Here is a 24337-nt window from a genome sequence, read left to right on the forward strand (position 1 = left end):
CAAGGGTACCAAACTAATACAAGAGGTTATATCCTATCTTAGTAGATGGGAAACAGGCCACTCCTGCAACAGACACAGTTGTCTAACCTAATCTTTGTGAAGCCTGCAATGGTTAAAGAGGAGTACTACTTGCTTGGGCAATCGGCTCCAGTCAGAGCTTTAGGAGGGACCCCATTACAAATACCTTTGGATAGGGTTTACCTTGACTGGGAGGGTGGAAAAGGAAGCAAGCAAGTAGGTCTGCTTGAGGATATCCCTGCAGATGTCCTGATATGGAATGATTTTGATAATGGAGTACCTTGTGTGCATGCAGTTACATGCAGTCAGGCTTGGAGACAACCATGTGGGTCTGGTAGTCTGGGGGGGACCCAGAAAGACCACACACTTGAAGCCAGGACTGGTGAGGTTGCTACTTCAGGGAGGGAGCTACCCTGTAGCTCTAAGACTGAAGGTGAGCCACAGCTGCTTGTGGGTACTGATGTGCCCTTGGACAAAGTGACTGCAAGGTTAGATGTGAATAATAGTACCCAAGCTGACAGTGAGGCACCGCTGTCAGAGGATACCAGACATCCTGTAGAAGGGGAGATGGGAAAGGTTACCAAGACAGAGTTGAGACAGGTTCAGCTCTTAGACCCTACATTACAAGGCATGAGGGTGGTAACCAGTGATGCACCTGATTGTCAAGGAAAAGGGAAATCTGTATACTGGGACAAAGGGTTACTGTATAGAGAGTGGACCCCCTGAGGGAGGGCTAGAGGGTGAGAGAATACAGAAGCTGGAAGTGCCCAGAGCCTATCATCTGGCACTTCTAGCCATATCCCATGACATTCCCCTTGCAGGCCATATGGGCATAAAACGTACAAAGAGATGTATTATGCAGATCTTTTATTGGCCTGGGATGTCCAGGAATGTAACAGGGTATTGCAGAACCAGTGAGCAGTGCCAAAAAGTAGGCAAGACAGGAGACAAGATCAAGGCTCCTTTGATGCCTTTGCCTGTGATTGAGGAGCCATTTCAGAGGGTAGATATGGTTATTGCGAGGCCTCTGAGTACCCCAAGTTCCACAGGGAAAAAGTATACCTTAGTGGCAGTAGATTATGCTACCATATACCCTGAAGCAGTGGCCCTATCCTCCATTGAGGCAGAAAAGGTGGCAAATGCTTTGTTAGATATTTTCAGCAGGGTAGGTTTCCCAAAAGAAATACTGACTGACAGAGGTGCCAATTTCATGTCAGACCTGCTGGCTTGTCTGTGGAAGCACTGTGGGGTGAAGCACCTTAAGACCACCCCCTACCACCCCCAAACTAATGGTCTGGTTGAGAGGTTCATCTCTACACTAAAGACCATGCTACAGGCATTTGCAGACGAGTTTAAGAGGGAATGGGACAAATATTTGCCCCACCTGTTTGCTTACAGAGAGGTGCCCCAGGAATCCTCAGGTTTCACTCCGAGTTGCTGTATGGGCGCAGGGTGAGTGGACCTCTAGATATGACTCATGATGAGTAGGATGGTGAGTGTGAATCCCACAAGGAGTGTGTTGTGACATATGTCCTAAATCTCAGGACAAGACTTAGAGAACTCGTTGGCTTGGCCCAGCAGAACCTGGCAGAAGCCCAACAGCAGAAAAAGGTCTGGTATGACAGGAATGCTCAAGCTAGAGTGCATGCTGTGGGGCAGCAGGTTATGGTTCTCATTCCTATCAGACACAACAAGCTGCAGGCAGCTTGGTAGGGACCCTTCACGGTGGTAAGGAAGGTCAATAATGTTAACTTCGTGGTAGAATTGCTAGACAGAAGGCAGTAGCACAAACTGTTCCATGTTAACATGATGAAACCTTACCATGACAGGAAGGCTCTTATGTTAAGCATTTGCAGTAGAAGGCAGGAGGAGTTTGAGGGAACCTTATGGCTACAGGGAGCCAGCCAGCAAAATCCCAATTTAGTATGGTGGAGCCTAGGATTGCAAGCATATGATAGGACTGTGCAGCACTGTACTGGGGTAGCAATGCCAAGGTAGCTGGAATCTCAAGACAGGGAATTGGGTAAGGTATTCCTAGATAGGGTCATCCCTCTCAAGCAACGTTTCTCAAGGGTCATTAGAAAAACTAGCTTGAGTCTTTGAGGGGGGAGAAGTGTGACAAAGGGGGATATTGCCAGCCCAGCTAGCTTTTTGATTGGATTCTTTCTTTAAATTACATACATGATTGGTTGTTCAACCAATCAGACAGTGAAGGCCTTTCATCTGTGATCTTAAGGTTTCTGCATGCTTTATATACATTTATTAATGTATGTGCTTTCATATGCTTTTATAAACCTTTAGTAGAGTGTATGCTAGTACACAAATTTATATTTTTTACTTCTTGAGTGCAGCAGTTGAAGCTCGTCACTGCCATGTCCTGGTTTACTGTGAGGTAATGCAGCTTAGGCATGTATTATCTATTCATTTTTTGATTGGATCTTGTATTTGAAAGTAGACCAGATGGCTAGAAGAGACCAGAAGGCTTAGTGGTTAAGGTCTTCACCTTCCATGCACAAGGTGCAAGGTTCAATCCTGACCTCCGACCTATGCCTGTTTGGAGTTTGCATGTTTTCCCTGTGTCTCCTTGGAGATTCTCCCATGTCCGAAAAACATGCTGAGTGTTTCCATCTCACACTCACCAATGAATGGAGCTATGGGCAGCAGCACAGACTCTACATGTTGTCCTATAAGGAGGAAGAGTTGTATAGGCGAACTGCTTTGGGCATCTACTGTGGTGTGCAGTATCCTCAAGATAAAAGAACATGGATCACAAACTGCGTGTCGTGGCAGGGCTAGCCACTCGACGGTGTAAATATTGCTCTAGGTGACTTGGTCATGTTGATTAATGTCACTAAAAATGGGCATGGATAGTTACTGGTTATAAGTGGGTTGAGGACCCGGCCTACTCTGACCCACGCCAGGGACCCTTGCTAATGGTGGAAAGGGTATATGTGCCCCTACTGGCCAGTGTGTCCCGCCATAAAGCCCACCAGCCCTGCATCAATAAGCTACTGGCTGGCTGTTGTCTAGTTGCCCAGCCTAAGTTACCTGGGATAGCTCTGTTGAGCGAAAGCTAGATGTAAAACCAACCAACCTGCCAAACATGAACTGAGAATTGCTACACTTAATGTAGGTTCACTGACAGGACACAGCTTAGAAGGGGATGACATGATGATACGGAGGAGGCTGGAAATCCTATGTATCCAAGAGACAAGATGAAAGGGCAGAGCAGCAAAGTCACTTGGTTTGGGATCCAGAGTCTACTACTCAGGTGGAGGGCATGTTAGAAATGGTGTAGGAATTGTGATGAGAGAGGCTTCAAAAGGCAGTAAGGGATATCATCAGAATTAATGACAGACTCATGGCAGTCAGACTTCTGTATAATGGCAGGGCAGTATTCATAATCTCAGCCTATGCCCCACAGCAGGGTTGTGATAGTGAGGAAAAGGGTGCATTTAGACAGCAGTTGCAGGGCCTACTAGATAAAGCAGGACAACATGAATTGGTGTTGATAATAGGCAACATGAATGCACATATCAGGACAGACAGAACAGGATATGAGGACTGCCTGGGCCCAAATGGGTGAGGCAACAGGAATAAAGAAGGAGAAGCCATTCTAGCCTTCTGTCTGGCAAATGCCTTGATAGTAGCAAACACAGGGCTCAGAAAGAGAGACAGTCATAAGATTACATACAAGAGTAGTCAACATGCAACTCAGGTAGACTTCCTCTAGTAAGGAAAAGGCACTGAGGTAGAATCCATGACTGCAAAGTCATCCTCAGTGAAACAGTTGACCCACAGCATAAACCACTAATTGCCACAATCAGGTCAGATAAGGCTCTAAGATCAACAGAGAACACGATGAAGACCTGGAAGTTGAATGCAGAGAAAGTATAACTGTTCAAGGAATTACTCAGGTCCCTAGCACCCCAAGAAGAGGAGGAAATAGGTGAAGTTGAAGAATAATGGCAGTGCCTAAAAACAGCATGTGTTAGGACTACAGAAAAGATATATGGCCAAGCCAGGTATGGAAATAAGGTACATAAGGAAAGCTGGTGTTGGAATGCAGAACTCCAGGAAGTCATCAAAAGAATGAAGGAGTGCAGGAAGAAGTGGAAGATAGAAAAGACTGACCAGGCTAGGAAGGACTACTGGTTGGCTAACAAAGAAGCTAACAAAGAAATTGCAATAGCAAAGAATAGGGCATCGGAGGCACTGTATCAACTTCTGGAATGTGACTCAGTAAGGGGCACAAAGAAACTATATCAGGTTGCCAGAAAGATGAAGACAGTCAGACACCCTTCATAAAGGGATGCCAGCAATAACATGCTCACCAGTCCAGAGGACATCAAAGGCAGATGGAAGGAGTATTTCCAGCAGCTTCTGAATGAAGAAAACCCCATAGAAGCTGTACTGCCCCAGAAACAGCCTACGATGGGAGAGGAAGAGGACAGCACTAAGGAAGATGAAGTCAGGGAAAGCAGCAGGCTCAGATGAGGTCACAGCAGATATGATAAAGAGTCTGGATGAGATGGGGGAGAAATGGCTCCTGAAGGTATTAATAGCAGTGTGGAGAGAAAGGCATATCCCAGACGACTGGAGAATAAGCATACTCGTGCCACTGTACAAGGACAAAGGGGACATCCACAACTGTGGGCAGTAGAGAGGCATCAAACTCCCATCACATTGCATGAAAGTTCTGAAGAGGGCAACTGATAAATGGATACACAGAGTAGTAGAATGTAAGATGGGAGATGAGCAATTTGGATTCAGATCAGGATGGAGCACAAGTGACCCGATGTTTACATTGAGACAGATACTTGAGAAGAAGCTAGAGGTGAGGAGTGTCCAACTGGGCATTCCTGGACTTGGAGAAAGCATATGACAAGGTCACAAGAAACCTGATCTGGACAGTAGTGCGGTGGTTTGAAGTCCCAGAAACATTGGTAGAAAAGTGCAGGCTATGTACAAGGACCCAATGACAAGTACGAACAGAGTTCAGCCTCACAGTGGGGTTCCCAGTGGGAGTGGGTGTACATCAGTGTTCAGCTCTAAGCCCACTGCTGTTCATACTGGTGATGGACTACATTAGCAAACAGGTTGGAGGGGACAGATCAACAAAGCTGCTGTATGCAGATGATGTGGCAGTACAGGCAGATTCTGAGCAATAACTTTAGCAAAGGATAGGAGAATGGAATGCAAATCTGAAGGCACATGGGATGAAACTAAGCACAGATAAGATGGTGGTAATGGCAGCAAATTGGGGAAATTAGAAGCTGAGAATAGAGATAGAATGGAAGATAGTGGAACAGGTAAACAGCTTCATAGGTTCATAGGTAGGTACTAGGCTATCGGCCCATGGGCCTACGTAAGCCTAGCCAACAAGGTTCCCTGGCTTACGGCATCCAATAAAAGTTATTTTCCTGTGACACTGTCGAGCAGAGACAAAGAAGTGATCCCAGGGGTGTATTTCCTATTTCCCATCCACTCATCAAGATTTTCCTTGAAGAGTGCTAATGAAGAACTTTGCTTGACATAGATGGGTAGCCTGTTCCAGAGTACGGGAAGTCTCTGGGATAGGAATCTATCCCTCCAGCATGTCCTGTTTATTGTGGTGACAAGGTTTAGGTCCCTAGAGCATGTAGTTCGGAGGGATTGGGATTTCTTTAGGTGTAGCATGTCCAACAGCTCTGGGTTTGACATAACTTTATATGTTAGGCAGAGATCACCTCAGAGTAGGCAATATGCTATGGAGTAAGGCTGGAGTTTTTTGAGGTGGTCAGTGTATGGCATTTGTTTGAGGTGAGTAATCTTCTTTGTGAGGTACTTCTGTGGCCTTTCCAGATGCTGCAGATGTCTTGTGAGGTATGTTCCAAAAGGGGCGTTGTACTCTATAATGGGTCTAATGAGTGTCGAGTAGAGGGGAACAATGACCTCTTTTTTCCTGGATGAGAACCCTTTTATGATGAGGTGTGCCACGTAGAAGGACTTCCTGACTACTGTGGCGATGTGACTATCAAAGGAGAGACTATTGTCCACCTGGGTCCCAAGGTCTCTCATCACACATTCTGTGTTAAGTAGATTGCTGCCTATGTGGTAGTTCATGGGTACAGAGTTTTTACGAAAGGGGATGACACTGCACTTTTTGGCACTGAGCTTGAGGCCATGGCTCTGACACCAGCATCTGTCTCAGCGAGGCCCTTCTGTAGGATGTCCACATCATTTGGGGACTTGACTATGGCTCCTAGTTTGCAGTCAACTGCGAGCTTCATTAGCCAGAGGCCTTCTGTGTTAGCCTGTACTTCAGAGAAGTAGATACCAAACAGGAGAGGTCCCAGGACGGAACCCTGTGGTAGTCCACTTGTTACTGCTTTGAGGTCAGATTTGGAGTCTGCAACTTTTACAGTGTGGGTTCTGTCAGTGAGCCAGTTGGCAACCCATCTTGTGCCTTAGGGATTTATACCTAGTTTAGTGAGTTTAGCTATAATTCCAGAATGGGGGATGGTGTCGAAAGCCTTGGCGAGGTCAAGATAGGCTGTATGAACCACCTTACCCTCATCTACGGCTTTGGTGACTGCCTCAAAGAAGTCGATCAGGTTCAGGAGGCATGATCTGTCTTTCACAAACCCGAACTGGGTGGGATCCAGAGTTTGGAGGTTACCAATGTCTTTGTTTATGAGTTCCATGATGAAACGTTCCATGGCTTTGTAAGCCAGGCTAACAGGTCGATAGTTCCAAAGATCAGTGGTGGCTCTCCCTTTGTGGATTGGGATAACTGTTGTTGTGCGCCATTCGGTGGGCACAAAGCCTGATGCAAGGCTATCATTGAACACAGTCCTTAAGTGGGGAGCCAGTTCGTTCTGAAGTTCATGTAAAACGCAGCCTGGGATGTTGTCCAGTCCCATGGATGCTGTGATTTTGGCTTTAGAGAGTGCAGCTTTTACCTGCATAGTTGTGATTACAGGGACTCTGCATTCTTCCTGGATAGATATGGGCCCTTTAGGGGGTGAGAGGGGGTTAAAGTTAGCATTGAACCTATCTGCCAGGATGTTGGCAATATCAGTTGGTTCTGTAATTTTCTTGCCTTTGTGCTGTAACTCAGAGCAGATCTGGGTGTTGCCATCGAGATTCTTGACATAGCTATAGAATGCTTTGTGGTTCTCCTTGGAATTAGTGGCTAGCTTTGGAGGATCTTATAAGGGATCTCAGCTTCTTACTGAGGCTGACCAGGGAGCTCCTCCATTCATGGGATTTTACTCTCTTTTGCAACAGTTTCTTCCTTCTGCTGTACAGTTTGTTTATGGCAGGGGACCACCAGACTGGCTTCCTTTTTTTTGGAGGATAGCAACTTGGTTCTGTTTGGGATAGCACGATCCATGCACTCATGTAAGTGCTTATAGAGTGCATTTGTGTAGGATTCAGCAGTTGTAACTTTATTGTCTATCTGCATGGGTGTCACGATAACTAATACTGGAATAAGATTAACTACATTGGAGGGCAGAGGTTTCCTTTAACTTATTTGTAGTCCATTTATTCCATAAATAGTGAGTCTGCTGTACTGGTCATGGTAACTTAAGGCCGAGCTTTTGGTATTTGGTACTCTGTTCAGATCAGCCTGCATTCCCCAAAGCCCAGTAGATCTTAACATCCATTTCATACCCTTTGAACATTAAAATACTTGTAGTTTCTGTTATTGTCATTTCAGGTTGTTTTCCTTTTGCTTTATCTCTTCTCCTTCTGTTTTTAGTATTTTTGCAGCTTTCATTTTTGCCTGCTTTCCTTCCTTAGGTAGTAACATTCTGGCTTCTGCATTCACTGTACTTGTTACGGGATGATCTGATTATAGTTATTGTTTCTCTTATATGTGAAGCAAATTACAAATACTGCCTGTAAAGACAACAGTCCTCTTTCTAAATTTGTATTGACCTTTTTCCACATCCCAGGTTCTCAGTGCACACTGGGAGAAAAAATGTTTTGCGTGTTTTGTAGCCTATCATTAGAGTTCCTGGTGCAGAGGTGTCTAATTTTACTCTTGAGAGAAAAAGTGACATCACATAAGTATAAAATGACTTGGGTACTACTGACTGACCGAGACTAAGTGCTGTATTCTTGTGCATTTTCTTCTTAAGAAACATTCAGGTATCTGGGAGGTGTATTTGAGGAGAAGGGTAGTCTGAATGAAGAGGGCAAAGCTAAAATCAGAGGGGCTGCAGCCAACTGACATAGAGTATCAGGTGTAGTCTATGACAGAAAACTACTAAAGAAGCTGAAAAGTAAGGTGTACATGACAGTGTTGCGACCAGTACTACTGTATGGTACAGAAACCTAGGCAGTAAAGGCAGAACAGTTGAAAAAGCTAGAGGTGATGGAAATGAAGTGCTTGAGAAAGGTGGTAGGGTGCACACTGTAGGACAGATGCAGAAATGAGGACATAAGAGCAGAAGCCAAAGCAGCTCCAATTGCAGAAAAAATCAAAGAGAATATATTATGGTGGTTTGGACATGTGTAGAAAAGCAGAAGACAATCTGTTGAGAAAGACTTGGGACAGACAGGAAGAAGGTAAGAGGAAGCGAGGATGTCCAGCAAAGAGGTGGATGGATTGTGTGAAAGAAGATCTGTGACAGTCAGGCAGAAATGTGGCACTAAATCGACATAGCTGGCGACAGTTAACACGATACCCTGACCCCATGTCGAAAAAGGGGGCTGATGATGATGACAACTTGTATTTCAATGTAGTTTATGACTGGCTGTTGATTGACCAATTAAGCAGTGAATTTTTTTAGCTGTACTCTTTAGTCTCCACTCCTCATCACTTATGTTTTTTTCCATATTCCAAACTATATATATATATATATATATATATATATATATATATATATACATACATACATACACACACACACACACACACACACACATACAAACATACATATATATCAGATATTTTATATGATGATCATGTATACAGAGCATGTTACTGTTATGCTGCATGCTACTTGAAGGCAAATACTCTTGATTGTATTCTGCCTCCAAATGGCATATAGGATTGGTCATTGTTTAAACAATCCCTTAGTGAGGGTTCTTCACTAGCGATTTCAAGTTGTATAGTCTCTATATACTAATTTATTTATATGTTTCTATATGCCTTCAAACAATCTTTAAAAAGTGTGTATGTAACTATACTTTTAGCAGAAATTGGAGTTTGTTATTGCCGTGTTCAAGTTTATTAACAGTCAAAGCAGCTTAGGCATACATTACTTGTTTTTTAATTGGATCTTGTATTCAAATGGAGCTTATGATTGGTCACTGTCTGACCAATTAGACAGCAGAAGCTTTTTTAGTTGTATATTTGAGTTTTTATGCTTTTCACATATTTTATATTTTTTACACTTATATTTTAGGTATGTCCAGGATGAATATACATAATGAATGTTTTCATATAATCAGAATACATACAGTTATGCACTGTTGCAACTTTAATTTTTACACCTTCTCTTGTATTGAGTGATTTGCAGCAGGAGGCTGTTAGTTGTTTTTGGATTGGGCATTGTACCATGATACGGAAGTTGGAGGATCTATTTATTGTTAGTTGAGCTTATGATTTATTTTAGTATTTTATGGATTACGACTTATATGGTTTACTATTAGTTAAAGACTTGTTTCTGTTTATGATTCACCAGTTATGTTTTAGAGACACTGGTGCATATTTTTTCACTGGTTGAATAATTAGAAAGTGCCACTTATTGGTTACTGAATTCTTTAAAATTCTCTTCATAGGTGTGTTTTGTTAGATTTGAAGAAGGACCACTTAGGTCCGAAAGTGCTCATCTGGTTTATTTACTTCATTGTTCGTAATATAGTATATTTTTACCCTCAACTTGTTAGATGCATGGAGCTCTTCCATTATATTATATTTTATATATATATATATATATATATATATATATATATATATATATATATATACGGATTCACTTTAGAAGCTCAAAATACTGAAATATCGAAATTCAGTATTTCGCGCCCATAAAGTGGAATCCTGAAAAGAACGAAAACTCAGAAGCGCGAAATTCAAAACCTCGCATACTGGAGATTTTGAATTAGCGCTTCTTGTGTTTCGCTGAGGTCATGGATTCAGGTAAGTGTTTATGTGTTAAGGGTTTTGGGTAGGGGCTGTGGTGTGTGTTAGTGTGTTTTGTTGCTGTGATGTGTGTGCCAGGAAAATGTAGCTTGTGTGGTGGTGTTTTGTGTGTTTTTGTATGTAGTGTGACCTCGGAGTTAGAATATTTAAGTAGGGGGTATATGGGGGGCACAGAGCTTGTGTTTGTGTGTGGGGAGGAAGGTGTGTCTTTGTGTACAGCAGAAGTTTTCGTTCTTTTCAGGATTCCACTTTATGGGCTCGAAATACTGAATTTCGATATTTCAGTATTTCAAGCTTCTAAAGTGAATATATATATATATATATATATGATGTGTGTGTGTGTGTGTATATATATATCTATATCTATATATATATATATATATATATATATATCTATATACACACACAGCCTTTTAGCCATGTCCACCAACTCCATCTTTTGGTTATTTTCTTACATTCCCTAATGCATTTATACAGCCACTTGTGACCATCTACCAAAGCTGTCTCAATCACTACAGGCTTTATCTGCAAAATTATATGCTTTTTCCTTAAGCCCTTATAGGTTCTCACTCTGCCTCAGTCCTATTGAAGCTTTATCTCAAAATTTTACAAAACTCACACTCTATGAATAGTTTTGTCCAGTTGTTCTTTCAACGAAAAACAGTTGCCTTGTCCTGTCCCATTTTAACAGCTCCTTATGTACTTACCCCCATATTAACATCTAATCCCCTCTTAAACATTTAATCTGATCTTTCTTTTCCTGCCAAACAGGCAAAAGCCACGCCCCTAACTGTTAAGGCTTTGGTCACTGTCAGCCTCCACCGCCATTTTGGGAACCACAGTTAATGCTGTAGTAGATCCATTCCTGCTCCATCTAGACTCCATGGAAATAATCATGTCCTTGTTGAAGAGACCACCACCTCAGCACCCCCCCCCCCCACAGCATTCTCAGCTTCTGATAAAGCTCTTCTGAGTGTTTCTACCAGTAAGTTCACAGCTTCAACCACCTTCTCTGCCCTACAGGTTGAACCATTACTGTGAGAAAGGCAATGTCAAGTATGATCTCCTCTGTCCTTTACCCTCTCCATTTACTAATTTTGGTAATAATTAGCTCACATGTGGAACAAAACTGACAGGCTCCAATGAAAGAAGAAAATGCACAAGAATACAGCACTTAGTGTTAGTCAGTCAGTAGTACCCAGTCATTTTATACGTATGTGATGTCACTTTCCTTCTCTCAAGAGTAAAATTAGACACCTCTGCACCAGGAACTCTAATGATAGGCTACAAAACAGGCAAAAATTTTTTCTCCCAATGTGCATTGAGAGCCTGGGATGTGGAAAAAGTCAATACAAATTTAGAAAGAGGACTACTGCCTTTACAGGCAGTATTTGTAATTTGCTTCACATATAAGGGAAACAATAACTATAATCAGATCATCCCCGTAAGAACAGTGAATGCAGAAGCCAGAATGTTACTACCTAAGGAAGGAAAGCAGGCAAAAATGAAAGCTGCAAAAATACTAAAAACAGAAGGAGAAGAGATAAAGCAAAAGGAAAACAACCTGAAATGACAATAACAGAAACTACAAGTATTTTAATGTTCAAAGGGTATGAAATGGATGTCAAGATCTACTGGGCTTTGGGGAATGCAGGCTGATCTGAACAGAGTACCAAATACCAAAAGCTCGGCCTTAAGTTACCATGACCAGTACAGCAGACTCACTATTTATGGAATAAATGGACTACAAATAAGTTAAAGGAAACCTCTGCCCTCCAATGTAGTTAATCTTATTCCAGTATTAGTTATCTTCATATGTTACCACCTAGCAGTTAGCACTAAGAAACCCATCAGTACTTTTCTTTTTTTTCTATTTCCATTTATTTCCCTTCCACAAATCATGAAGGTCCTACCCTTTTTCCCTATTTAAATTTCAGGATCTTTCTAAAAGGAATCTGTTACAGCCTTCATGACCTAGGCGAGACTACAACAATCTGTAGTCTTCACTGTTAAGTCACTGAACACAGTTTTACTTGCTGAGACTATATGTTGCCAAGGCCATTTAAATGTTACTAACAAGTTAAAATGGAACTCTTTTCTAAAGAAAAGAGCAAGTCGGAGAATGTTTTATACAAACAACAGCGATGAGATATACTGCAAAACTTTATAAATACATTGGTAAACACATTCATTGCTTGCCTGAAAAATGTATGTAAATGCAAAATTATACAGTATCAAATCTACAGATTGTAGGCATTTGCCATTCTACCTCACTGAAGTAAGGATTTAAAAATATGCAGACTACTTGCGGGAAGACAGGATCTGGAATGTCTTTAAAGGGCTACAACTTTAAACATCTTTTTCCCTAAAAATGTGACTCAGTCACTTAACCAAAGTGATGTTCTGGGTCAATGCAGTCTCCTGAACCTTATGTCTATTAACTACATGTGAACCTAAATGCAGCAAAATAGCTTTTATCAGCTTAACATAAGTATAGATCACAGTTGTTGTGTTGTTTTTCTTTTGGCTTTTCCCGGTTAGGGGTCGCCACAGCGGAACTCCAGTCCGCTAATGATTGGCAGTTGATTTTTTTTTATGGTGCTGAGGTGCAGCCCGACGCCCAACCTTCAACGAAGGCACGCCCATTCACGCATGGCTTTTGAATGCCACTCGACCACAGGGAGGGCATGCAGACTCCACACAGAAGGTGCTCCAGCCGAGAATCAAACTTAACTCAAGTTAAAACGAATCAACCATTCTGCTTTTGCAGATCCCCTAAAAAGGCAGTCAGTCACAGCATTGTCGCTGCAATTAAATGGAAGGAAACACCCATTTATGGTGTCTAGGACATGTCATATTATAAGGGCCTAAACATATCAGTGTAGCCATCCCTAGAGTGGCAATTTAGTGGTACATATAATGTAAAACCATGAAAACTAATATTTTTTGTCTTAGGGTGGAGTTTTCCCTTAATGAAGGATACTAAACAGACTGTGACATATAGACTATCAAAGATGTACATAGCAGAAGTCATCCTTACAGAAGGTTAATACACCAGGTGATTTAAGAGTACTGCACACGGAAGATATAAGATATGTACAATACTGCTGTTTCAAGGGCAGCCACGGTGGTGCAGTGGTTAGCGTTGCCACCTCACAGCAAGAGGTTCTCTGGTTCGATCCTTGGCTGGGGTGCCTTTTGTGCGGAGTCTGCATGTCCTCCCTGTGGCCGCGTGGGTTTCCTCCGGGTGCTCCGCTTTCCTCCCACATCCCAAAGACATGCTGTAGGTAGATTGCACACTCTAAATTGGCCCTAGGCATGAGAGTGTGCATGTATGTTCCTTCTGTGGAAGTTTGGGCACCAGGCTGGCAACTCGACACCGTAAAACTCCACTGCCAATCATGAGTGAACAGGTGATCAGCTGTGACGACCCCTAACTGGGAAAAAGACAAAAGAAGAAGACAATACTTGCTGTTTCACATAATGGCAACTAAGTAGAAGGCCCTGCTGACTTTTTTTATATGACAGATTACCACAGCCACCGATCAATAAAAGGCATCCACTGTACTCCATGCAATTCAGATCTTGAAAAACTAGCAATAAAGTTCAGCACAGAGGGCAATGTACTGCAGTATGTGTTTTAACTCACTGTACACAAACAACTATGTTATACTAAATACCATAAGCTATGGCGCAAGCTGCTTGCAACTTCCCGATGAATGCCAGTGAAGTTGGTCAGACTAATGGGAATTCCCATATACAACTACAGCCTTTGAATGTTTTTACCAGCTACTACCTTTTTTAAGTACCATAATACTCCTACTAGCTTAAAAGACTAACTCACCTATCAGCTATGCAAAGCAATCATCAAATTTCATTGCAGTATGTTTGTGGAGTGGAGTCTGAACAGGTCTGTTTTCCAAATCATTGTCATATGCCTAGATTAGAACCTGTCCACTTGCACAAATCTGTGCTTCAATGTTTTGCCTGTGCTCTCATGTTTACATTTTATCAGTACATTTTAAAATGATCCAGAAATTGGGTTCCAACTTTTTTTTTTTAATTCCTCGTACTAAATGGATCTGAAAAGTGATATGTTTAAGCTGAGATGCATCAAATTCATATCTTATACCATCTATGATCTATATGCACTGATTGTAACAACCACACATGCTGAAAAATCAAAATAAAAAGGACTAAACAATTTTTGTCAAACCTCAGAGGTATATCTTTCCAGGGACAAAACCTCTGCAATCCCCCCCACCCCCACATGGGAGGCCACTCCAGATCCCCACAAAATTCACCATACCTACTCTGATGTTGGCACAACAGTGGAGGAAAAAAGGAAAACTCCTCCACTGGTGAAAGTTGTTTTGCTTCTTTACATTCACTCATTCAGTACTCAGTCGTGCTGCTGATCAAATAACAGGCACCCCCTATTAGTAACTCCAGCTAAGTAATTTTCCATTTAAACCCCTTCTACACATTTCTGACTATCTTTTATTCGCACACACCTCAATATAATCATAGCCTCACCTAAGGCTTTGTGCTACTGAGTGGTGCACAGCTACAGTTATCCCACTCCACAAGGGGGGAATCCACCTTGGATCCTGGGAATTAACGCTTCATCAGTCTGACGAGCCTGATCTGCAAAGCCATGGAAAGCATTATCATGGAACAAAGACATTGGCAACCTTCAAACACTGGACTCCGCCCAGTTTGGGTTCGTGAAGGGCCGATCTTGTCTCCTGAACCTGATTGACTTCTTCGAATCAGTCTCCAGAGCTGTGGATGAGGGTAAGGCGGTCCACACAGCCTATCTAGACCTTGCCAAGGCTTTCAACACCATCCCCCACTCTGGAATCATAGATAAACTTACTAAGCTGGGCATTAATCCCTATGTCATTCGAAGGGTTGCCAACTGGCAGAGCCTACACTGTAAAAGTAGCCGACTCCAAATCCAGCTCCAGACAAGTGACAAATGGAGTACCTCAGGGTTCAGTCCTGGGATCGCTCTTATTTGGCATCTACTTCTCTGAAGTACAGGCCAACACTAAGGGACCCTGACTAACAAAGTTTGCAGATGAGTGCAAACTGGGAACCATTACTGAATCCCCAAATGATGTGGATATTCTACAAAAGGACCTTACAGAAACAGATGCTTGGTGCCAGAGCCATGGGCTCAAGCTCAATGCCAAAAAATGTATAGTTATCCACTTTGGGAAAAAAAACATGTACCCGTGAATTACCACATAGGTGGCAGTACACTAAACACCGAAAATGTGATAAGAGACTTAGGGACATAGGTGGACAGTGGTCTCACCTTTGATAACCACATCGCCACAACAGTCAGGAAATCCTATGAGGCACATCTCATCACTAAGGGCTTTTCATCCAGAAAAAAGGAAGTCATTGTCCCACTGTAGTCATCCCTCATTAGACCCATCATAGAGTACAATGCCCTGTTTGGTATGTACCTCTCAAGACATCTGCAACAACTGGAAAGGCTGCAGAAATACCTCACTAAAAGAATCACAGGCCTAAAGCGGATGTCCTCCGCTGACCGTCTAAAAAAACTCCAGCTATACTCTGTCACATACCGTACCGTCTACTCAGACGTGATCTCTGCTTAACATACAAGGCCATGTCAAATCCAGAGCTGTTGGACATGCTACACTTAAGGAAATCCCAATCCCTCAGAGCCACATGCTACAGGGATCTAAACCTTGTCATTACAATGAACAAAACTGACCCAGAGACTCCCCAGACTCTGGAACAGACTGCCCATACATGTCAAGCAAACAGCCTCTTTGGCCCTTTTCAAAAGGAACCTTGACGATTGGATGGGAGATAGGAAATTCACCCCGGGGATCACGTCAGTCACCCTGCTAGACAGGGGTCCAGGGAAGTAAATATTGTGGGAAGAAATAGCCAGGGAATTGTTATGGCTAGACTTGTATAGGCCCTAGGGCCGATAGCCTAGTACCAACCTATGAACATTGTTACAGTTTTGTAAATATAAATTCTGTATTTCTACCTTTGTCCTTCATATATCTTAATTGTGCATGTCTATTTCCCATGTAACACCTTTAACATACAATTTTTCAACAGACCAAAAACTCATTTTTGTATACTTCATTGCAAACTATGTAGCATTTCACTTAATTCATTTCTACCATGATCCACCAGAATATAAGCACACCTGTAATGTACAGGACTGACACAAGATACAGGATTTGATTTAAATCTCAGATTACTGCCAAGGCTTAAAATAGCCCTTTAAGGCAGTTAGCTTAGTATTCACCTATAAACCTCTGCCTCAATTCATGCTCTTAAGAGTTACCATGAAATCCTGTGCATAAACTTTGTCTTTTTATCCAAATACTATCCACCACTTCATCCTTTCTTACTCAAGAATCCTTGAGATCAGTCCTCCACTTCCTTGCTTGCTATCACCATCAATCTGATTCTTGAGCTAATGTTTCACTACTGTTAATCAGTCTATAAGCTTTAGCCTGCTTTTCTGATGTATTATGCTTCACAGTCTTAAGATTACCAATTATTTTTAACATTTAAACCACCTTTCTGCAACAAGAAAAGCATTATCTACAACTTGCCAAATTCCTCCATACTTTAGAATATTCTAGAACTTAAACACTTCAACAAATTCCCAGCTTACCACCACTTACTTCCATTATTTTCCTCTCCAGTTTTGGATACAGCCCGTTTCTGCCACCCATCTGTCTTCTGCCTAGTCAAATGACTTACTTACTGCCAAAGGCTGGAGAGCTTATGCAATATATTGGCCTCATTTCACTTAATACATATAAAAGTCATTTCAGATCTCCAAAGGTGAAATGTCACATGACAAGTGAGATCCACTAGCTCAGCAGCTTGCTACATCTGTAGGGATAATTTGGGACACAATAACCTTGCTCGCAAACTATCCTTAAAACAGAACTTTTCAAGCATATATTGATAACTTCTTTTCAGAGTGCACTACCCCTCAAGCTGGGCTCAGTACCCACGATCCTTTCTCTTTTCAATTTTTTTGCCAAAATCTCCTCTGTCTCAGTTTAGTCACGTACACCGATTACTTGCTTTTCACTGACTCTGGTAAAAAACACCAATGAACTAAAGTACACACTGGAGATTAACTGTAAAACTCCCCATAGTTAGACTTGCAATATCAGACTAATAATCAACCCCCAAAAAATCCAGTGTTATGTTATTTTGCTTCATCCTGAAAGCTAACCAGCCTTCCCCCTTCCTATTAAAAGGATATGAATAATAATCCCAAATATGACTGAACTAAAACATTTTGGTCTCACTCCTAAGTCATCACTAACTTTCACACTGTATACAGGCCCAGGTAAAACAGTTAAACCACATCCCATCTGTTCTCTCTAATTGACCATTGTGCACTAGCCAGAAATACTGTCATCTCACAAAATGACTACAATCTACCACTAACAACCCTGAATGTCAACAGAAAACACATGAGCAACAGATAGCTGAAAATAAAGTTTGCAGATTTGTACTATTAGCTGACAAAGTATATCCATTATTACGAACTGCTAAACAGTTTTCACTGGCTACACTTTCAGAGTAGAGCTACTCTATCCCTTAACGCTCTTCTGTTTAAAGTCATTAAACTTGGAAAGTGTCCTCCCAAAAAGCAAAACTCATTGCCAGGGAACAAAATTATTCCCTAGACAATCAAGAGGAAGTCAAAACTTTGATCAGACCTCGCTTTGGGCTGCAGACCACTGGCGACAAAATAGTTTTATTTAACTGGTACCCAACATATCGAAACTTCCTAATGATGTAAGAAAACAATGCATACTCAGTGGCTTCAAGGTTAAACTGAAAGAAAACCTATACAAAAATTCAACCTGTGCTTGGTCTTGTTATACTGCCTAACAAGTTTATCTATATGTCTGCAAAGCACATTCATTTGGCTCTCTGATTTCAAAATGGAATATCAGAAATAGTGAGCCTAAAAAATACAAACTTTGTTTGGATTGGGATCATACCACTCAACCTGGAAACATCAAAAATCTGGACAAGGTCCATGTAAAATAGGTACAAATCAGTACGCTGATTAACATCTAATTTGCATACATAGTTACATACCCCCACCCACTCCAATGGAATTGTGGGATACCAACTTTCAAATGCAAACTGAAGAACAGATAACCAAAATATGGCACCAGAGTTCCCCTGCAGCCATTCCAATGTTCCATTGCCTGGCTATTTCGCCCCATTTACCATAAACATTAATGTGTGCGTACTGCTTTACTTCTACAATGATTATTTGAATTTTATTTTTACATTTTATAGCACAACAATGCACAAACACTAACAGACATCTCCTAAACAAAGCAATACTGTCTCACCATGAAAATAGACTTGGCATTAAAACTTCTCTATCCTCGAAACTCACATTCATTGAAACAGCATTGAAACCCACACCACATCCAAAGAAAATGCATCTGGCCAGTGGTGGATAAAGATTACCTTTGGGCTGTTTTCAAATCACTGGCCCCTTGCACACAAAACAAGAAACATACATGTGTTCTTTTCTTTGACACACCTTCCTGACTTTATTAAGTTATATTCCTTGTATAATACAGCACACTTGTAAGACAGAGCAGATTTTAAATTTATTGTTTGAACATTTTTCCAGTAGGCTGTACTGTAGGCAATAAAACAAAATGCATGAACCAATAATGACAAAACTGTCCATTTCAGACCATTTACATCATAAAAGTCTACTTCCACACCTACACTATAAATAGAATGAGAGTAGTGTAAGCCATAGGCATCTTGCACAGCTTTTCTCACTTATTTTCAATTTCAGTTTTTTTTTTTTTTTGGTGGGGGGGACAAAAGGTCAAAAAGCAGGGACACATTTTAAACATTGCTTGCATAATTTTGGAAAGTTGCCAGAATAAAATGTGTTACCACCATGCATTTCATGCAACATACCACTATGCCAAATCAGCAGTTTCCTGAAAAACAGGAAGACTGAAACTTAATGGCTATCATTTAGTGACTTCAGTTCTCACTTCTCACCATAAATCTCAACCTCTTAGCACAAAAAACCTGGACAAAGCCAATAATGGGGGAATACAAATTCAGTTCTCACAGGTGAACTAAAATGATTACCTAGGTTTCGTGATTCCTTATGGGCCTTTGCGAATAAATCTGACATACAAAACACAGAGATATAGTCTGATTCACAGAAACCATGTAAAAAAGCAATAAGACAAGATACAGTTTTATTTTACACATTTAAAAAAATATTCCATGGCTGGAGTTTTTAAAGCCTTTTAAAGGAGATTATTAAGCCTACTGGTCATGCAATTTACAAATTAGTAACATCTATTGATTCTACTAAAGGTCCATTAACTGACCCCTTAACTTTAGCAGCAGCATTTCAGCATTTGCAAAGGAATTTAGCACTACAGTGAAAAACCCTCTTCTACACTCAGTACTGCATTCACTCATCCCATTGCTGTTCCCACTCTTAATGAAAGAAGGATATTCTATTTGCACTTCAAAGAAAAAAAAAATCACCAAGAAGCAAGTATGGGTCTGATAACAGCTGCCCTTACTCTGATGGGTTAGAATTCTGGGAAAAGAAGTGTTATTACTTCTTAACAATATGTGTACAGTCTGCCATTACAAGTGGAAATACCAACCAAATGGACAATGAAAGTAGTTATCCCATTTCCAGAATCCCATGCAATATCGCTCACATCACAATCCAAGCTTTTCTGATCACTACAAAGCCTAATCAAAATTCTGGAAAAGCTGACTAAAGAAAAAAAAAAACATAAAATGCCCTGACAGATGTGATCTTTTCTCCAAACACCAACACAACCGCAGACAAAGAAGAACCATGTCTGCTCTTTGGCTTTACCTAAAACTGCAACTACTACCATGGCAGTCATAGCTCTCAACTCTTAGCACAAAAAACCTGGAGAAACAACAAATCCAATAATGGGAAAATACAAATGCTGTTCTCACTTCTCACCATAGCTCTCAACTCTTAGCAAACGGAACTGTGGACAAAGCTCAGAAATGGTGGTGGCTAGGGACCGGAGGTCCGACAGACAGACAGACAGACACACACACACACACAACACACACACACACACACACACACACACACACACACACACACACCTCGTTTCGTGCTTGAGGATTCCCCATTCCCCGAACAGTGCTGCTGCCAATAATCCATCCATCATCATTCATTCCCACTTCCATTTGCAGCCAGACTAGCCAGAAATTATGTGAGCTCCTTGAGCTCAATTCACACTGGCTGGTAGCCCTGATGGAGCTGACGTCATTGCGCACATGATGACATCAGCTCCGACAGCATGAAATTAAACAAAAAAAAAAACAAAAGGAAAAAAAAATCAGAAATGAAGGGGTGCCACTCGGGAATCGTGTCACCCCTTCATTTGAACCCCAAAACTCAGTACAAAATGAGTAATTTGGTATGGTTGGGAGGTGTGATTGGGATAAGCCCCCCTACATCTCCCATGTGGTGGTGGTGGTGAGGGGACTGCCCCCACACACCCATAAATTGCACATACCAATTTCACAGTCACACCACAGAAGAAAAAAGTGCAACCCCTCCCCTCAAATAACATCTCCTGCTTACACAGTACAGCACATTACAGTAAAACACACAGCAACATTACATTTTTGAACTAACGATGCTCGTCAGATAAGCCAGATTCAATAACAGATCCAAGATAACAAAAACATCTTGAAGAGTACTGAATGACTACAAGAGGGACATTCTTCTTACCTGGGAGCAATAAATATCAGTAGTGTTTCCACTGTGAAAAGTTGCACCCAGCTAACATCTACTCAGTTGAGACAGATTATAATGTGGGAACATCTGATCAGAAAATATTATAAACTAGAATGCTGGGATGGGGAAAAGAAAAAGGTACCTCATGCCAAATAACTGGTATTGCAGCCTGCTCAGGTGGCAAAGACGGATGAAGCCCTGACTGTGTCACTGGCTCCCTGACTTAAGTTAGCAGAGCTAGACCAGAAAGATTTTGTGCTAATCTTTGAGGAATACGGCATTTTAGCAAAAGGGAATTTTCTTTCTTGAGCCCTGGTGAAGGACGGGACTCAAAGATTTTTTTGGATGTGCAAAGGGGCCAAGTGTGACAGCCTGGGTCCAGGGCAGGCATAATCTCACGGCCTTGCCAGCCTCTGAAGTAAGATGTCAGCATGCTGTGTGGGTGGGGCTAAGAAAAGTCCCATCAAAAGCAAATGTAATATTGGCACCTGTTAGCACTGCTCTGTACCAGTCTTCTTGACCACCATCTAGTTACAAGAACATTCATCCAGTTCCCCTTCTCCCTGCCATATGGTATCAGAAACAAGGTCACAAGCTATGGGAGGGGGGCATCTGAGTAGCTAATGGTCTGTTGGGAAGGACAAAAAAAAAACAAAGTGCAGTGATCTGGTCCTTTTTTATACTATTAACTGTCCAAGTGCAAAATGAATGTTTCAAGAATTCAAGAAAGACACTGCCAGACAAAGTAAAAATCATGCAACGCAGTTTGTGACTAGCATCTCTAGCAGTCCTGAGATGTTATGGATTAGTAAGATTCATTCACAACAGTAACAATGTAACAAGAACATTCCAAACATAGTTTATGCTCAAAAGACAGCGAATGGCACAAAGCAGTTATCACTATAAATTCAGGAGGGAGGTACATATCAAACTCTTGTCAAACTTGCACAGAAAAGAGAAGGTGGGCTTTTCTATTACATTAAATGTAAACAGTTTGCTAGATTTTGATCTTCTTTTACTGCACATATACACTGTGAACACTTTGTGGCCAAAGATATCCACATTTGAGGAATCCTAAGAAATTGATTCTGTCTCTCACTACTGAGATGCAATGAATTTCTGTGATGTATGAATTCCCTCCTGCTGCACACCCAAATGTGCCTCATAGTAACAGCATTTAACCAGCTAACTGCAAACAAAGGACGACATCACAGGACTTGCTGAAGGTCATGCAGCAAGCCAGTAAACACATCATGATCTGAGCCTAAAATCATCAATTCTCCCACTTCTTCACTACTTAAATAATTACACTGCATTTTGTTTCTACATGCCATTAATGTTAGCCTTTCATCCAGATCAAGATACACACACACAATCTTCCTTTCAACTGGCTTAAGAATAAAAATGACAAAATACTTTCTGGGCCAATTAATTATATGAATCAAGGAAGAAAAGAAATACAAGTGTCAGTTTGATCATTCGTTACATCTCTCTATATAAATATATAGATCTCTCTCTCACTATATATAAATAAATATATGTGCACACACACATATATGTGTATATATATATATATATATATATATATATATATATATATATGAAAAAAGATCTATATACCCACCCACACACACACACACACACATATATATATATATATATATATATATATATATATATATACACACACATGTTAAATATAAAACACACACACACACATAAAATGCAGGTGTTGTGAAAGCTGGATAAACTGAGCAAACCATTTAGTAATAATACTGCATACCATCTAGTCCAAATAATTCAGTCCAAGGAAGTACTTATACCCTGCAGTAATACTTCACAACAGAAGAACTGTAACCTTTGAGAACTGTGGAAATTAAATGACAGAAAATTGTTTTCTAAGATACTGTAAATTCTGAAAAAAAACATGTCAGTCATAGCAAGAGTTGTTTTGCCTAGAAAAGCCAAAGGAAATTTGATTTACATGTTATCTCTTACTGTAGTGTTACTGTTGTTAAAAATACAAAACTGCATTCCTATTTTACAATGTGAGAATTTTTAGCTTTGCATAAGTTTGTCTCTGCAATAATAGAAAGCATCTTTTTAAATCCAGTGTGATAAGTTACAATGTGGTTAATAAGCAAGCAATCGGCTGCAAAAATTACACTGGTGACAAGGAAACTAAGACATGGAGTTGTTCAAGGATTACACTCTATTTCAAATACTTATCAAAAGCAAACATGTACATTAATAAAACATGCCAGAAACTAACCTCCGAATTAATACAGCAAAAAAAAAAAACGGTTGCAACTATGAAATTCAGGAAAATTTTACTGACAAGTTCAAACCAGTGGGAAACATGTATATAAAATACTTAAAATAACAATACTCACGGCGACTTTCATACATGCTCCTGGACTGGGCCCAGATTTTGAATGGATCTGGCTTTTTCTGCCCAGTGCTGTCCCCTTGGTCCACTGCTGTTGTTTCACTGACTGGAAATTCAGGCAGCTCTGGGGCACTGTGGACAGGGGAGGCGGTATGTGTGCTACGATTACTGGAAACACTATGCTGGGAACTGTTTTGGCTGTCTTTCCTTTCCAATGGTTGCTGCAATCAGAAGAGTGAGTTAAACAGGAAAAATAGTGAGGTAGGAGAAAGTAGAAGGTCATTATTGTTCTATGAGTGGGTGTTTTTCTATCATTCCTTCATTTAACCATTACACAGTGATGTGTAGGCTGAAATACCCAATGCCTTCACAGAAAGATAAATACATGAAATGGGCAAGTTCCAGTTCAATTATACATTTCTGCTAATTTTTCTCTATAAAAGTCAACAGGGTGCTAAAAGACATATTCCTTAACACTAACACATAATTCATGCAATTATATGTACAGTCTGCCCAGGTTGGGTACCGTGTACTTAAAGCAATCAAAACTACATTAACAATATAGCGTATAGATGTCTTTGAAAGCTGCATTTAACAGTGAGCTGTATGACAAAGATTTATATTCCACAGCAAATTATGGAATTGCTTCAATTATACAGAGCAAAAAAGTTCACTTGCTGTACTGCTTATATCAATAGAGAGTTACAAAATAAATCAATAAATGTTTATATCATAGGCAATCTTAACTTGGCTAATTTTCCTTCACTTAATGAAATGTTAGAAAACAGCAGCAAATATGCAAAACATTTACTTAAAGCATTCTGTTTATACAGCAAGAACAGTTCTCCATATACCTCTTTCAGGTTGACATATTCAATATCGCTGGGTGAACTATTATTTCTGCATTATAACACACAGCTATAAATACAGAAGCTGACATTTCTCATATCTGAACGTA

The 24337-nt window shown here is 40.8% G+C and overlaps 1 protein-coding gene across 13 annotated transcripts in view; it reads right to left on the reverse strand.

The window, feature by feature from the left end:
* The window catches only part of MAGI1 (membrane associated guanylate kinase, WW and PDZ domain containing 1), a 687439-nt gene that overhangs the window by 89331 nt on the left and 573771 nt on the right, over positions 1–24337 (reverse strand). For all 13 annotated transcript variants that reach the window (XM_044077950.1, XM_044077948.1, XM_044077957.1 and 10 more), the window contains one exon: positions 23384–23600. In XM_044077950.1, the coding sequence (XP_043933885.1) occupies positions 23384–23600 (217 nt within the window). The remainder of the gene's footprint in view (positions 1–23383; positions 23601–24337) is intronic.

This window comes from Protopterus annectens, chromosome 7.part0, assembly GCF_019279795.1.
Source record: "Protopterus annectens isolate FY-2018-M chromosome 7.part0, PAN1.0, whole genome shotgun sequence".
In the NCBI taxonomy this organism is placed as follows: domain Eukaryota; kingdom Metazoa; phylum Chordata; order Ceratodontiformes; family Protopteridae; genus Protopterus; species Protopterus annectens.